Raw genomic sequence first — 17582 nt, 5'->3', positions numbered from 1 at the left:
GTTTCCAAGTAATAAGCAGAAAACAATAAAAACTGTTTACAGACAATGCTAAAAATACTAGTATGCTGAATTCTTAAGAAATTATTACTAAATATTATAGAAATCTTGTTGATGTCACACTGAAAGAAATTTTAAAATCCCTGAAAACGACATGATGAATGTTTGTTGTTTTGTTAATATATTGCATATTATACTATGTAACAATATATTAATATAACATTATAATTGTATGTAATACTTAATAAAAATAAATGATAATGTTAATAAAAAAAGTATAGGATCTCTTAGTAGGAGAGGCCTTAAAAAACATTAGGTAAATCAAGTCCACTTGTCTCTAAGAGATCAAATTTGGTGATCAAAGAACTTGAAATTTTTATTTATTTATTTATTTTTTTGAGACAGAGACTCACTTTGTTGCCCAGGCTGGAGTGCAGTGGTGCAATCTTGGCTCACTACAACATTCGCATCCTGGGTTCAAGAGATTCTCGTGCCTCAGGTTCCCGAGTAGCTGGGATTACAGGCATGCACCACCATGTCTGGCTAATTTTTGTATTTTCAGTAGAGACGGGGTTTCACCATGTTGGCCAGGCTGGTCTTGAACTCCTGACTTCAAGTCATCTGCCTGCCTAGGCCTCCCAAAGTGCTGGAATTACAGGTGTGAGCCACCACGCCTGGCTGAAATTTTTATTTTTTAAGTAGAATGCAGTAGAGGTGCTTGGCATCATATCACCTTTAAATAGTTGTATTTATTTAGCAAATGTAGTGATTATATTAATCTGGCTATATTCTTGAGCACAGTTCTAGAAAGGCATGGTATGAAAATATCAGGTGTAAGCAAAACTTGTAAGCAAAATTTTTATTTAAATAAAAAGAGGTGTTGCCTTGTACTTGCATGGTTTTTGTAGCAAACTACATACTCCCAAGTACTCTGCTCCCTTCTGGAAGATTTTAACTCCTGGTTACTATCATGATCTCCAGCACAATTCTTTTCTGGAAATCTAGCTTTCACTGGCTTTCCTCTCCCACCCTAATTATAGTGTCCCAGACCTGTAGTTACAATTGCATTCTCTTCATCATTTCAGTTTCAAGCACCCACTACTCTCCAGTAGCAGTGATTTTTTTGTTAATTCTTGAAACATCTAGCATACTCCTGCTAAAGGTCCTTAGTATTTAACTGTTGCCTCTGCCTTGAATGCCTTTCCTCTATATATCGGCACTATCTACACAGTTCACTCCCATAGCTCAAATCTTCAGGTCTTTGTTGATCATCTTATTTAAGGTTTTAGCTTCCCCCCAACCACAGCAATCCTTATCCCTTGTTCTGTCACTTTTATTCATAGCATTTTCATCTACAGATAGATGTAATACTATAAATATAGGTAAATTTTATGTATACTGTACATTTGCCAGCTTATCACTGGTCTCCTCCATGAGGCAGGGATTTTTAAGTGTTCTGGTCACTCTGCATCTCTAGACCCTCTACTAGGGCCTAGTACATAATCAGGCCCAATACATTTCTTTTGAACATATTAACTGTGGTTCAATGAAGAAAAGAGCTATTGCAAATATGTGTAGTTATATATTTTATGGAGGGGAAAATAACTTAATCTTTGGAAAGTGAACTCAAACTGTGAACATGACCAGGAAAATGATACGTGTTATAACACGTGGGCTTTCTCTAAAATAACTCAGTTATTTGATTCTTTTCCAGTTTATCTGTTTTACAGTATTATGCAGGTATTCCACTTTTGGCAAACAGTTTGTAATCTTCCACATGTTGCTACCTTTTGAACTGGAAAAACCCCAGTGACTTAACTCTCTGACTTAACTGCAGTTTACTTTATCCACAAGAAAAGATAAAGCTTTTCTATGGCCTTCTAAAACAACTGTGTGCGTGAGTGCTCTCATCATGAGGCCTTAGATTTCAATGTAGCAAGCATGTTATTTTACATGTGTTAGCAAATAGCAAAAGGAGTGACAACACACTATTTTATTGTTTATTAGATTACATAATTTATAATCATTAATTACAGGAACCCTGTTTATCAACAAACATAATGTAATTTATTGAGATAAGTAACAAATTATAATAAGCTGTTCTATTTATAATGTACTTTTAAATATCTTTATATATTTTCTTTTAATTCTCACAACCACAGAAGTGTCAATTAACATTATTAAGGGAAGAGCTTAATATCAAACTCTGCAAGCAAGCCGATGTAAATAAGAATTTCCCACTGATTTCTCTTCTTCTTGACATTTAATGGTTATCTTTGAGGATCAAAATTGTGGAGAATCAGGAACTGACATGCTGATTTGCCTTTTGTCCTTCTGTATGACGGGGAGGTTGTCAATGTTTACTCTGGATAGTATTACTGTTCAGAATGGTGCTAACAGTACTTTATGCACAATCTGACCGGGTGATCTGAGTTTTACACTGAACCTAGTTACTTTAGAACCTGACAGTACAGCCTGAGAGCAATACATGACTACACGCTATATTTTCTGCCAACAATTGTTCCTTTAATCTTGTGCTTCTTCTAGTCAAAACCCTCCAAGACAAAAAGAAGCAAAAGTGAACCCAAGCAGATACTGCCACTTAAGTAACAGTTTTCCATTTTCCTTTTTAAAAAGAAAGCTGTAGTTTTTTTTTTTTTTTAACAGACTAACATAGCAACCTGAACACTCCTGTGCCCAGATGAGCACTCCGATCTAGTTCTCCCATTGGAAAGAGTGCCAGCAAGTTGTTCCACAAACTCCAGGGGTTTATCTGGGTCTCGCACATGTGTATCTTGGCATTCTCATTGGCTACCCCTGACTTCTGATATCTGAAATATTTTGGCAGGAATTGACATCAATAAGAACCCTTCTCTGAGTATCAGCTCTTAAAAAATAAAAACGTGCCGACTTCCACTTTCCAATTTTTAAATCTGATCTAAAGCTTACTTGGTGGACTTTTGAAGATTTTTTTACAAGTGTGAAGTAATATTAATAACAGCCGCCATACATTTATTTTTAAACTTCTTTAATTTACATAGCTATCTTTCGAAGGTTCTCTTGACATTAAAAAGCTGTCATATTTTAGAATCTTTGTTCTTTGAGAGATTAAAAGCTTATTCTTTTAGGAAAGTATTAAGGTGATGAAAAAGAGTGGAGGTTTCCTCTCAGTGGTCATCTTCAAGTGTTCTCAGCAAGACTTTGCCTAGCATTTCAAAGGAGACTGATACTGTCCCCAGATACTAGCTATATGCTTTCCAAAATAAATATTTTCTTTTTCTTTTAGAAATAAAAAAATGGGCCGGGCACGGTGGCTTATGCCTGTAATCCCAGCACTTTGGGAGGCCGAGGCGGGCGGATCACGAGGTCAGGAGATCCAGACCATCCTGGCTAACTGTGAAATCCCGTCTCTACCAAAAATACAAAAAAAAATTAGCTGGATGTGGTGGCAGGCGCCTGTAGTCCCAGCTACCGGGAGGCTGAGGCAGGAGAATGGCATGAACCCAGGAGGTGAAGCTTGCAGTGAGCCGAGATGGCGCCACTGCACTCCAGCCTGGGCGACAGAGCGAGACTCTGTCCCCCGCCCGCCAAAAAAAAAAAAAAAAAAAGAAATAAAAAAATGGTCAAAAAGGGGATCTAACTCTTGCTCTCCTAACAGCAAAATTATCAAACTATAAAATATACACCCCTAAAAATGGGCTAATTTTAGTGATGGGTAGCAGTCCTCCATAAAAATAATGGGATCCAGAAGTGATTAATAATAATTAACATTATTAATAATTCATTATTCATAATAAAAACCTGAGAGCATTTTTTTAAACTCCAATTTAAAAAAGATAGCCACTCTTTGCTGTAGCTTCTCCTTTCCTTCAGTGACACAGTGAATACTTACAGTGAATTCAGAGAGCGTAGTCCTTGGAAAGCATCCGGTGCAAGTTCAGAGATCTGATTATTGCTCAGGTCGCTAAGATGAGAAATAGGGTTAGGTTACATTCAATCAAATGTCAGTGAGATTTACTGCAGAAAAAGCTATCTATGGCTTTTAAATGTTGGTTTTGTACTTATCAAGACGTACAAAATGTGCAACATTGAACATCTGAAGGATCAGAAATTTAAAAAAGAAATCATACTTTTTAAAATAACCATTGTCTAATTTCCCATATAAGATGCCATGTCTTATTTTTGACAATAGAACACCTGAACATATGTTTATATGCAAAATATATTGACCATAAACATTCATATTTGTATGAATCAATATGCTAAATTACAGACCTTTAAAAATTACATAGTTCAGATATTAAGATTAAAATATTATTATAGAGCTAGTAATCAGATAGTCACATCACTTAATATTTAAGCTGTCAAACACTTATATACTCATACTTAAGTTTCTTTGCATGGTCTCATGACCTGTATAATTTTTAAAATTACATATATTGTAGAATATTGTTCACTCACATTCGTCTAAGCTTTTTATATGGTGAGAAAGCTCCAGGAGGGATGACTTTGATTGTGTTCTGTTCCAAACGTCTGCAATGAAAAAAAAATTCAACTTTTAAATGGAAATGTGAACCTTCAGACATGTTTAATTCAAGCTCAGGATTCATGTCAAGAAGTAAAGCTGATGTTCTTCATGAGTGATATATTTTTCCTGAAAAACAAGTACTAAATTTAATTTTTCTGTCCCTAAATGTGAAGCAAATTGGGATTAAAAACAAGGCAATTATAAAAATAATTAAAATATTCAGATTTTTAAGTACTATATATCCATCAATATTTAACTCTGGACTTTGAAAGAAATAATACCTTTAAGAAACTAACTTAGGAGTACATTTTAATTACCTTAATATAAGTTAGAGCAATAGGTAGAAATACTGAATAGATCTATTATATATTTAGATACAATCATAACTCCTCCACAAAGAAAATTACTGTTGAATATTAAATTTTATAAACCTTTTATTTCCTCTACAGAAAGCATATTATAGGTTAAAAAATAATTTTATACTCACAAAATTAATTTTGAAGATTCTTATGAAGCAAAATGTTAAATTATAAATCCATATATGCTACAGATATTTTCAGTAAGACAGTCTAGACTTTGTGGATTCGTTTTGTGAATATTTCACATAAAAACCACTGCAGCAAAGTGCGTTTGAGCACAACTGAAGTATTTTTATGTTATACTAAAATCACAGAGTTGAAAATAACTGATATCATCTATTCTATGGTCCTGCTAACAGAGAAAGACAAGATTTTACCCACCTAGTTATGAAACGCACAAATAAGTAGATTTCATGAAGTCTTTTGGTACATATTTTAGTCTATCAAAAAAATGTTGCTTCTCAGCCTCCTTTCTCTCCAAAGAAACATCGTTATGATCATTTCCCATCCCCTTCTCCTCTGTTCTGCTCTGTCTCCCAAAGAGCTGACTCCAGTGAACCATATATCCCAGGCTCACTTGCCAACAGGCTATTGTGAGATTTGCCAGTGACAGACACTGGTAGGGTGGTGAAAGGTTGGCAGGGAGGAGAAGCCAGGATATTTCTTCCCTTCTCTGTCTCAGGGGATGTCCACAGCAGTGGTCTCGTCTCCTTCCTAATTTTACTTTCCGTTGGTGCCACCTCCTAATTTTTTAAAATACCAGCTTCTTCTGTCCTTATAGCCCTGGGTTGGTAGCAGTTTTTTCCCTGTTACCTTCCTGCAACTGTTTAGTCTATTCTCTATATTAAATCCCTCTGTTTTTCAACAGAAAAATAGAATTCATTTTCAATAGGAAAATAAGGCTCACCTAGCATGACCTCCACTTTCCTGCCTGGATTTGAAAAAATATATGCATATATATATATATGTATATATATATGTATACATACGTGTATATATTTAAATATGAATAAATATCATGACAACATACTGACCATATATGTGTCATATACATTAATTCATTTTTATTGAATGTTTGTAATACTTTAACGCATACACACACACACACATGCACACACACGCGCGTAACATTTAATGAAAATAAAATCAAAACAAACAAATTATACCTAGGACATTAAACGAAATTGCCAAAATTTTGGTCTTTTCTGATTTCAAAGCCCTTCTCACGGTGCTTTGGTTTTTCTTCAACAGTATCAGGGTTCATTCTCTCACCTCTTTATTTCACCATTCAATGGGTTTCCTCAGTGTTCATTGCTCTTGAACTCACTGTAACATTTGATATTACTAACAATCTTTTTTCCCTTTGATGAGACACTCTATCTCCCTGGTGCTTACTGTACTTGGAAAATGTAAAAATACGGTTAAAAAAACTAAATCCGTAATGCCCTACTCAGATCAGGGAGTTTTACTTTAGCGTTTTTTTGCTTGCATATTTATTTATGCATATTTATTTTATATAATTGAGGTATTACTGCATGTAGAATTTTAAGCATATTCTATGTAATTGAGGTATTACTACAAATAGAATTGGGTGTATTGTCTTTACACCCAATAACATATCATACATGTATTGCTATATCATTAAACATTTTGTAAGACATTACTTTTAATGCCTTCATAATATTCCATTGTCGAAACATATCCTATTTCCTTAATTATTTCTTATTATTGGACACGTATATTAGTGATACTTTTATACTAGTACTGATATTAATAATGCTTAGTTATTTTAAGACAGTGAAAGCATAGCCTCCTTTTAAATCCTTTCCTTATTTTCTTAGGTATAATGAGTTGTGCCTTTTCCTACATACCCAAGGACATCCTCTTAACTCCTCTGTTCTTATTCCACTATATTCTATTCGTTTTCACATATCCCTGCTAACTGGGTTCTTGACTCCTAATGGGTGGATTTACTCCAGAAAACAGTAAATAAACTGTATGATGGAAACATGAATTTGTCTTCTGTATTATTTATCTAGGTCATAAGAAAGGGAGTTTTTTTTCAAAAGCTCTAAATAGAGTGAAGGACATGTAAATCATTTGCCTGTTACTTTACTGATTAGAATGTTTTGATTGACAGTTAAGAGAAATTCTTTTTGGCCTTTACTCATTCTTATAGTAAAATTTTAAGCTTAAAATGTAATCAATAAAAATACAGAGAATACGAGCTATAGATGGAATAATATTGGTTGGCTGGAAGACTCTTCATGTCTTGGTCAATTAAATATTATTTCAATGTATTAAAGATTTGCTCACAATAACAGTGCTATGATGAGAAAAAATTAATAATTGTTAGTTACTAGTAGATTTCTTTTAATAGGAATGCAAAGCTAGTTCATATACTACTTTTCATAGATATTATTTCAGGTTCTTGAAAATAATCTCGAGAAACCAATAATCATTAATTCATTCATTCACCCTATAAATATTTAATGTCTACTCTGTACAAAATATTAAGCTATATGACTGGAATTCAATGATAATCAAAAAGCAGAGATGTTCATACATTTGTGAAAGTTTTATTGATAAATAATCTTATTTTGCAGTTAGATTTCAAAACGAATTTCTCCAATATAAGTATTTTTTTATGCTATATTCAGCATAGAGACTTCTGAAACGTCAATAACCTTAACTCACAAATGTGGCCAAACTAATCTATAATTTAATATAACTGAAGATTTTCCCTGGGAATTTTAAAATTCATTTATTATTTTAAAGTCTCAAACTAGAATACTTGTAATGATCACTAATTTTTCTAATGACAATCAAATATATGTTATGATAATTTCTGTAATTAATCTATAACTAATTTCACTGATTGTCGCCAAAAAACCCCCAAATTATACAATAAATAAGGCCTTGTTTTTTGAAAATGCTGCAAACTCAAAAGTTATAAAACAAAGAGGAGTCATGATAAAATGGCATTATATTTTTATATGCAAAAACAATACTTCAGACACACTTGAGTCATGCTGCATGAATCATTTGTTATTGCAATGTACCAAGGACTTGATCTTCACATTGCAAACTATTGCATTTACATGTACCACAGAAAGCTGTACAATGACAGGTACCATGGATTTGTTTACTTTTATTCATTTATCTATTTTCAATCTTGTTCCAAAAAAAGTATTTGAAACAGAGTTTACGTTGTTATTTACACTGACTCAGCAGCGAATTGGTTTTTATTGCATTGTCTCAGCAGTTCATTAAGGCAAAATGTAATTGCATCCTTCATTCAGAGGGACAGATTCTGAAGCAGGAAAATATTCTACCATGGACAGATGTCAAACAATAAATTTTAATATATTATAAAATGTCTGTTGTCTCTTATTTAGTGGAGAAACAATAAACTAATGTGTACTTATTGCAAACTTTTGGGTCTTTAGAATAAAGGGGTTTTCCTTTTCATTGTAAGAACTTCAGAATATATTTGATAAACTAAACCCAACACACATCTCAAATGATGTCCTTTGTCCTACAAAAAGAGGAAAACATATTTAAATCAGATTATAAAAAATAAAGAAGTGAAATAATAAAGTTTTCAGGTTGAGGTAAAAAGAAAGGACAAATAAAATTTACATTTTCTAGCATTGCCGTCCTGTAATGTGCTTTAATAGCATAGAAGCTGCTGAATTTTATAGAGTGCAAATTTGAATCCATTGTTCCATAAAGAACCTAATTAAAAACATTCTGGGATTACAAAAATAGATAGTATAATCGCTAAGATATATTTGCACGCTATGGATAAAATCCACCATAATTAAGAGATTTTCAAATGTCAGTCCTTCGGAGAAAATTCAATATCCTGAGTTTCAAAGTAAAAATAGATTTAGAAAGTGATTAGGGGAAGAAAGTACTGTAAATCACATACTACAAGAAAGACTTTTCCATGTAAAAGGAGCCAACACCTTTTTCTCCACATAATTTATGTAAATGATTGCATAACATTTTATCACTGTATGTGTTTGTGTGTTTACATACATACACACATGAAACAAAAGCAATGGCTCTTACTACTCTTTCAAATGTAGAAGGAAATTTTAGTTACATGCTCAATATATGAGAAGATGAAGACAGTTTTCTAACTGCACCAATAAAAATAACTCAAAAGTATGTTTATCCAATAAAAGACTTCTTCCCAATTCTGTCTCCACTTCTACAATTTTTTTCTCTTGCTCTCTAATTACTGCTACCTCATTATACATGTCTTCATGACTTTAAAATTCCTAAAGAATTAACTACAAACAATATATAACACGTTCTGGTGTCTATTTCAAAAATTATAGAAAATAAAAAATGGTGAAATATCCCTCTGCTTTAAAACACAAGACCCTCAGAATATGTTAATTACATGCAGCTATCTTTTAGCCCAATGAAGTCTAATTCTGCCACTTGTGGACTGATGGGCTCTGTAACACATAAAATACACTAATGGTTTTGGTGAGTAGATCTTACATCAGTAGTGTATACAACGTGCAGTGTGTATGACTGGGCAATTAAAAAACTAGTTCTAAAGACATTTACAAGATATTAAACAATATTAGCACTTTAAATGACACTTTCAGCTCTCTAGCATTCAATTCTTAGACATTATTTTCAATGTTTTAAAATCGTGTTATTTTGACAAACTATATAAAATAACATCCACATGCCAAATCTTCAATAGCCCTCCTCAAGAGATATTTCTACATTTTATAGACATACATAGAATTTTTCAAGGTTTGTCATTTAGCAATTAAAAGTATGAACTTTGCACTTATATAGACATGGACTAAATTCTGGATCTGCAGCTGATTAGCTCTCTGGACCTTACAAAAGCTATTTTCTTTCGCTGTGTCTCAGTTTCTCTTCCTGAAAAACGGGGAGAATAGAACTTACCATAAATGTTTTCTAAAAATTACATGAGATGTAGAAAAAAATATGGTATTTTATTTCTTATACAAAAATAGTGAAATAATAAAAATATGTATATGCAATCAAAAATATAATATATAGCACAATATATTAAATAATAAAAAGTCTACAGCATATACGGTAGACTCCCCTTACCCACAGGGGATGCATTCCAAGACCCCCCGAATGTCTGAAACCGCAGATTGTACTGAACCCTATATACACTTTTTTTCCTATATGCCTATGATCAAGTTTAAAGAGATTAACAATAATAATAAAATACAACAATTATTACAATATGCTATATTAAATATTATGTGAATGTGGTCTCTCTCAAAATACATTAATGTTTTCAGACTGAGGTTGACCATGGGTAACGGAAACCATGTAGAGCAAAACTGTGGAAGAGGGGGGACTACTGCAACGTCACACCCCCACACATACCCACACACCCCCACGCATACACCATATAATTATATAAGTATATATATAAATCTCACACATGATTTGATTTCTAGTGTGAAATAAATATATATGGTCCCAAATCATGTTTTTAAACAAATTAGCAGTACAGTTTTGAAGATAACTCAGTAACTGTATAATAAACACATACACACGTACATCATTCACATTGAAGCTGAAACAATATAACTGGCTGCAATCTCTGCGATCAACAGGATTAAAATATAGCACTATCTGTAATTTGGGGACTGCCTTAGAAACACAAAAAGTTTTTATAATACCCAGTAAAATATGTCTTTGGATTGATTGTGTCTGTAGCATACAGCCCAGATGCTGATTATACATGGCAATAAAACTGACAGTTCTTCGCATTTTCTCCATCTGCTTTTAACGTAAATGGCAAAAGCAGCTGCCATAGAATAGAGCATAGTCTTAATGGGGTAAGGGAAGGGGAGGCCGAATGACTAGCTTCTGAATCTTAAGTTGTCCACTGTAGCCAACACATTCTCCTCATAGGTAAGATTGGCCCATCATTTGAAAAGGAGGAAGACAATATTCCTTTTCTTTGATGTTAAGGATTATCTTGCCTATTACATATAATTGTAAAGTAAGTACTTTCTATTTTTGGAATGTTACTTCCAACTTTAGCAGTAAATCATGTCATTAAAATCTTTCATATATTTCTACATAAAATGATCCAACATATTTTAGCGTATAGCATTATTTGTTCTGTAATTGCAGTTTCCAGAACTTTGCAAATTTAATAAATATCTTCAGCAGCTTAGTGAATATTGGCCCTAGAGTGATACTTCTAGGCATACAGCTAGAAGTTTTGCCTTAGGATTGTGTCAGTACTAATTGATTCTCATCAGTTTCTGTCTTGGGATTCCTTGTTCCTCAAAAGTACTGATTTTTAAATTTTATTTTACATTTTGTGATGTCATTCTAAAATACATTCTCCTGAGTGTAAATTCAATTGGTGTTTTTATAGGAGAGAAACACCTCATTTTCCATTTGGTCTTTAAGCATTTAAGGCAAGACAAAAATATCTACGTGTGCACCTTTTGAATAAGTGTTAAAATTTTCATGCATGTATTCACAAGGACACATATTCAAATACAAAGATACACTCAACAGATGCAACCAAATGGTGTAGACTCAGGGGAAAAAAATGAGCTTAGGCACATGGCCCACAGATTTCGGTGGGAGAGAATATGTCACTATCATTATGTTTTCATATATATATTTTTAAATCAACCCAAGAAAGAAAAACACTTAGAGGTCTTGTTGTTTTCTCATTAATAACTAAAAATTTTAGACACTTACTATGAATTAGACACTGAGCTAACTCTCCAGCTTGCTAATAATTTTAGTTTTAAAAAATTACAAAAATCATCTTTCTGTATCACTTGTTTAACAGTATTATTCAATAAGCAGACAGTAGTTCTCATTATTCTCCACCTCTGCACTGAGTTATTCTCCACATTGTATAACATCTTTTTCCTAAAATTTAAATAATGCTGATCACTAGTAAAATATGAACCATATAATTTTTCACCTGTCATTCCAGCTGATTAACCATCAATCTATAACATAATTGCTAAAATGCAAATGACACTTTTACTAATTATGAGAATAAATAACATTGTGACTATGCCCCAGATGTCTTCAGTCTTACGTTAGAGGCTACATGAGTCTTATTTTACATTTGAGGGGGCCTGCATTTTTTTCCCATAGAAGTTTTAGGGGAATCAACTGCAGGAGCACTAGAGCCACCTCCTGGAATAACTTTCCATCACTATCTGCTGCTAGGCCTGCCTTCATTATCCCTTACAGAGTCTGTTGCTAGTGCATCCTCAGTGGGCTCCTTCCTTTCAAACCACCCTCCATTCCATGTTAGTGATTTTTCTATCAAAGAAATCTAATCATGCTACTACCTTGCTAGAAAATTTCCCTCATATTCTATTGCCATCAGGACAGTCTCTTCTTCAAGATTTGGCTTCCACTTTATATTCTAACAACCGCAAATTTTAATTTTTCCAAAAACACACTACTCTATTATTTTCCTGGGACTCTGCACATGCAGCTTCTTATGTCTAAAAAAGCCCCCAAGTTCTCTGCCTGCAAAACACATCCTAATTCCTGAAGATTATTTGATTCTCCAAGGCAGATCAAGGTAGCCCTCCCTCTTTGTTTTCTGTGCACACATATTTTACTACTTATCTCATGTTTAAAATTCTGTTTGTGTAAAGCTTCAATTCTCTGCACCGTAAACATTTTGAAGGTTGAGGCTGTCCCCTTTCATCCATAATGCCTGATGCAGAGCAAGCACTCAGAAATCTTTGTTGAGTATGTAGAAGTACTTTTTTTAAAATGCTGCTTTTCTGCATGTGCTTCTTGTGTTGCAATAGTACTCACTAGATTCCTTGGACTTTTTAAGAGAAACCAGTTGGAGTTTCTGTCTGTCCTTACCATTTTAATCTCTGTGCTTATTTTAATATTTATTCTTCTCCAATTTATTTATAATGTTATTATATTCAGTTTTACTTCTCAACTAATATTACAAAAGTTTGATTCTATCTTCTACATTTTTCTTTTGAGAAAGGTATTATATAGTTTTCTGCTTAAGTTATCACACAGTTTAACAAAAACACATGTACAACATTTGTGTGCGTGTGAGTATACGTATGTATAAAACGTATGTTACTTAAATAACTTTTTGGGAAATTAGGTACAAGAAAGAAATAAGTTGCAAAAAATGAATACAAATGAAGAATTTTCTTATCATGAACACAAAGTCTTCATGAAAATGGTTTCTCTGCACATAGTGGATATATGAAGCCTTTTGAAGATAATTTTTTCTACTATTCTTTCAATAGTATAATTCTTTCTCTTCAATTACTCCTTCAATGACAATTAAAGACTGCTCAAGATATGCATATACAATTAGGAATTTTACCAAAATATAGATGAAAACACTCAAATGATTAATAGTGAACTCAATAATGGCCTGTAGAACTACATGCATGGTTTCATCTATACATGTATTTTACATAATTCTTTTTATACTGTTTTGCTGTGGAGCTACCAAAGTTGCTATAAGGAGTACACTGAGTGTGGCTACTGATAACTAAGAATTAACATGAGAATCTGCCAGGTGTGGTGGCTCACACTTGTAATTCCAGCACTTTGAAAGGCCGAGGCAGGCAGATCACTTGAGCTCAGGAGTTCAATACCAACCTAGGCAACAAGGTGAAACCCCGTCTCTACCAAAAAGACAAAAAATTAGCCAGGTGTAGTGGCATGCACTTGTAGTCCCAGCTACATGGGAGGCTGAGGTGGGAGGATTGTTTGAGCCCTGGAGGCGGAAGTTGCAGTGAGCCGAGATCGCGCCACTGCACTCCAGCCTAGGTGACAGAGTGAGATCTCAACCCCCTCCCCCCAAAAAAAATTAACATGAGAAGCTTCTTCTGTGGAAACACATTGTAGAACACTATTTTGTATGCTGAGTAATGAGGTGCTCTGTGTCTGCAGGAAGCTAAAATATTTTCTGTTTTTCTGGGCTCATCTGATGAAATCATAATATGAAAACTTGGGAAAATATAATCCAAAAACACAAGAGAATAAAAATAATAATGAATGATGTTTACATAAAAAATTCACATACAATGACATTAAGACTACTAAACTCACATAAAAAATAATTTAGAGAAGAATCATTGCATTTTGTTTTTCTAACCATATATATTAGCACAGAATCAGAGATAAAATAATACTGACTTGTTTAATCTTAGGATTGTTTATTTAATGACATTTCTAGGAAAGTTATATTTGATAGAGGAAAAACTAGTACTTTCATAGTACATAGGAGATACATATGTAGTTTCTGCTATTGTGAGGATCTCAGAAGAAAATTTGAGAACACAATTCTAATTGCCTACATCGGCGTGATAGCTTCTTATCTCAAACCAGGTTTTCACTTTAAAAACTAACAAAACTATTTTCTTTTTTTAAAATAATGATTGGATATTTAATAATATTAAGGAATTTTAAAAATGTTTTAAGTAATTTAGCCCCAGGTGTCTTCATGAGAATTTTTTTTATTTATTTTTAATTTTTTCATTATTATTATATTTTAAGTTTTAGGGTACATGTGCACAATGTGCAGGTTAGTTACATATGTATACATGTGCCATGCTGGTGTGCTGCACCCATTAACTTCTACACTACAAAAAAATTAAAAGAATTTTCCTAATCTTTAGGGGACGTAGAGTTTCCTACATAGTGTTTCCATGGGAATTAAGTGAAATAAACAATTTAACATTTTTGAAAATTTTTTTTATCATAAAGAAGGTTTTTATTATGTATGATACAAGACACTTTTTAAAAGTACTATGTCATCTATATTTCTAACAGGCATAAAATATTGAGAGTGTTTTCATATTAGCTTGCCTGAAAAGCACAAAGTTATAAAAACATAAAATGTGAAGCAAAAGTAATGTTGTAGGCTAGCTAATTTGTGAGTGGATTTGAAGTAGCCATAATATCAGGAATGTGTAAAACTGCAAAATGCTAACAAGTGCTCCATGTGTTAAGAAGTGCTCTAATAAAATTATGAACTAAAGTAGAATTGCTCAAATTTTAACTTTTATAACATTTTCTAAATTATGCCGATTTCCAGTACATTTTATTATCCTTAAGTTGAATATGTTTATGTTTTAAAATATTTTCACAATGAAACAATAAAATTCTTTCAAAGTGAAAACAATTGCACTTTGAAATTGCCAACCTACTTGTTATTTAACAAGGCAAACTCAGAATATTGACTATTTCTTTCATACCATGTTACATTTAAAAAGTGGTATCATTTGCCTTACTTATTTTATCAATATTGTCTGAATAGTAGTCAAGTTCATCCATATGTGCTGTAAAAAAATTAGTCAAATTTTGTACTGTATTTTTTAACATTTAGCATAATTAAAATAAACTACTTGCATAGCATGATAGATATTCTACTGGTTGAAATATTACTAAATACATGCTAATCAATCAAAAATTCATACTTCATTTCATGAGTACTTATAATTATTTTAAATCAGCCAGTACATAATAGGCTCAAGGCAAGTTGGTCAAATCTAACTTGCATATCTTTACATATAAAAAGTCAGATGACTTTGGGCAGGGCGCGGTGTCCCTGTAATCCCAGCACTTTGGGAGGCTGAGGCGGGCAGATCACGAGGTCAGGAGATTGAGACCATCCTGGCTAACACGGTGAAACCCCATCTCTACTAAAAATACAAAGAATTAGCTTGGCGTGCTGGGGGGCGCCAGTAGTCCCAGCTACTCAGGAGGCTGAGGCAGGAGAATGGCGTGAACCCAGGAGGCGGAGCTTGCAGTAAGCCAAGACGGTGCCACTGCACTCCAGCCTGGGTGACAGAGTGAGACTCTGTCTCAAAAACAAACAAACAAACAAACAACAACAACAACAAAAAACAAAGTCAGATGACTTTGAAATATGTGGATTCAAAATTGAGTATTATTTAAGAAATTAAGGATTCAATATTTTGAGTGGGACAAATGCAGAAATAGCAAGCAAAAAGTTTAAGTGTATATGGGAGGTAGTTATCTTAACAGAAATGAACAGAAAAAGATACTTTTAAAGTTATATTTGCAACATATACCTACAACAAAGAACTAATATCCAGAATCTACAAGGAACTCTAACAACTCAACAAGAAAAAATAAACAATCCCATTAAAATGTGTGCAAACGACATGAACAAGTATTTCTGAAAGGAAGACATGTAAGCAGCCAACAAACATAAAAAAATGCTCAACATCACTAATCATGAGAGAAATAATAGCAATTGTTAACAGCCATTCTGACTTGTGTAAGATGATGGTGTGGATGCAGAGAAAAGGGAATGCTTATACACTGTTGGTAGGAATGCAAATTAGTTCAACATTCAACCTCTATGGAAAACAGTACAGAGATTTCTCAAAGAACAAAAAATAAAACTATTATTTGACCTATCAATCCTACTACTGGGTATCTACCCAAAGGAAAATAAATCATTATATAAGACACTTTCACTCATATGTTTATCGTAGCACTATTCACAATAGCAAAGCCATGGAACTAACCTAAGTGTCCATCAATGGTTGATTGAATAAAGAAAATGTGGAACATATGTGACACGGTAGAATATACAGCCATAAAAATGAATGAAATGATGTCCTCTCCAGCAACATGGATGGAGCTGGAGCCCCTGAAAAAGGCAGCAAAGAGTAAAGGCAGGAGGACGTAGGAGCAAACACAACAAACCAAATTGTTATAACTTACATTCTTACTAAATATTCTCCATGATTTATGAAATTTCTGTATAATGGTTTGAAAAGGCAATATGCCACAGGAAATATATAACTAGATTGAAGAGAACTAAATATCAACTTCATAGCAATCTATCACATCGCATTCAAAATTGTATACCTCAAAAGGTGATCTAAGTAATTAATTCTTAAGGTTTGATACAGTCAGAATCAATTTGCTGTTAATGATTGTGTTGCCGTAGACCAGATCATGTACAGATTCACAGGAGGCATTGCAACTATTGAAGAATATGGGTTTCAACTAGCAGAGTTCAACGCAGCAAAGTGCTGGGATGACCCCAAGGCAGCAAACAGCTTTCCCTTTTACAGCTAGGTTTAGCTTACATTATATGTTCTACTTTTTTCCCTTCTATATTTTCTTCATTAGTCCACATTGCTTTGTCACATTTTATTTTTTATTTTATTTATTTATTTTTGAGACGGAGCCTCGCTCTGTTACCCAGGCTGGAGTCCAGTGGCGCCATCTCGGCTGACTGCTGCCTCCGCCTCCCAGGTTCAAGCAATTCTCCTGCCTCAGCCTCCCAAGTAGCTGGGACTACAGGCGCGCACTGCCACACCTGGCTAATTTTTTGTATTTTTAGTAGAGACGGGTTTCACCATTTTGGCCAGGACGGTGTTGATCTCCTGACCTCGTGATCTGCCCGCCTCCGCCTCTAAAAGTGCTGAGATTACAGGCGTGATCCGGCACGCCCGTTTTTTTGTTTGTTTGTTTTACTATAAAGAATGGAGGCCTGCAAGCTCTCCGGATTGTGTGTCCAAGATCTCCTTCCCCTGCTCCCAACACTGTCTTCCCCACCCATGGTATGCTAAGTATTGGGGCAGAAATGGTGAGGGAAAGACATGGTCTACCCTTACGCAGTCTGCAGTTTAATAGGAGAGTTTTCATTATTC

General features: G+C 33.8%; 1 protein-coding gene across 2 annotated transcripts in view; it reads right to left on the bottom strand.

Moving 5' to 3' along the window:
- SLIT2 (slit guidance ligand 2) overlaps positions 1-17582 on the bottom strand; it is a 368435-nt gene that overhangs the window by 104912 nt on the left and 245941 nt on the right. For both annotated transcript variants that reach the window (XM_054486451.2, XM_054486452.2), the window contains exons 10-11: positions 4459-4530; positions 3890-3961 (exon numbers count right to left, since the gene is read on the bottom strand). In XM_054486451.2, coding sequence (XP_054342426.1) covers positions 3890-3961; positions 4459-4530 — 144 coding nt within the window. The remainder of the gene's footprint in view (positions 1-3889; positions 3962-4458; positions 4531-17582) is intronic.

The sequence above is a fragment of the Pongo pygmaeus genome, chromosome 3, assembly GCF_028885625.2.
Source record: "Pongo pygmaeus isolate AG05252 chromosome 3, NHGRI_mPonPyg2-v2.0_pri, whole genome shotgun sequence".
NCBI classification, from domain to species: domain Eukaryota; kingdom Metazoa; phylum Chordata; class Mammalia; order Primates; family Hominidae; genus Pongo; species Pongo pygmaeus.
This window is presented reverse-complemented; position numbering and strand designations above follow the sequence as displayed.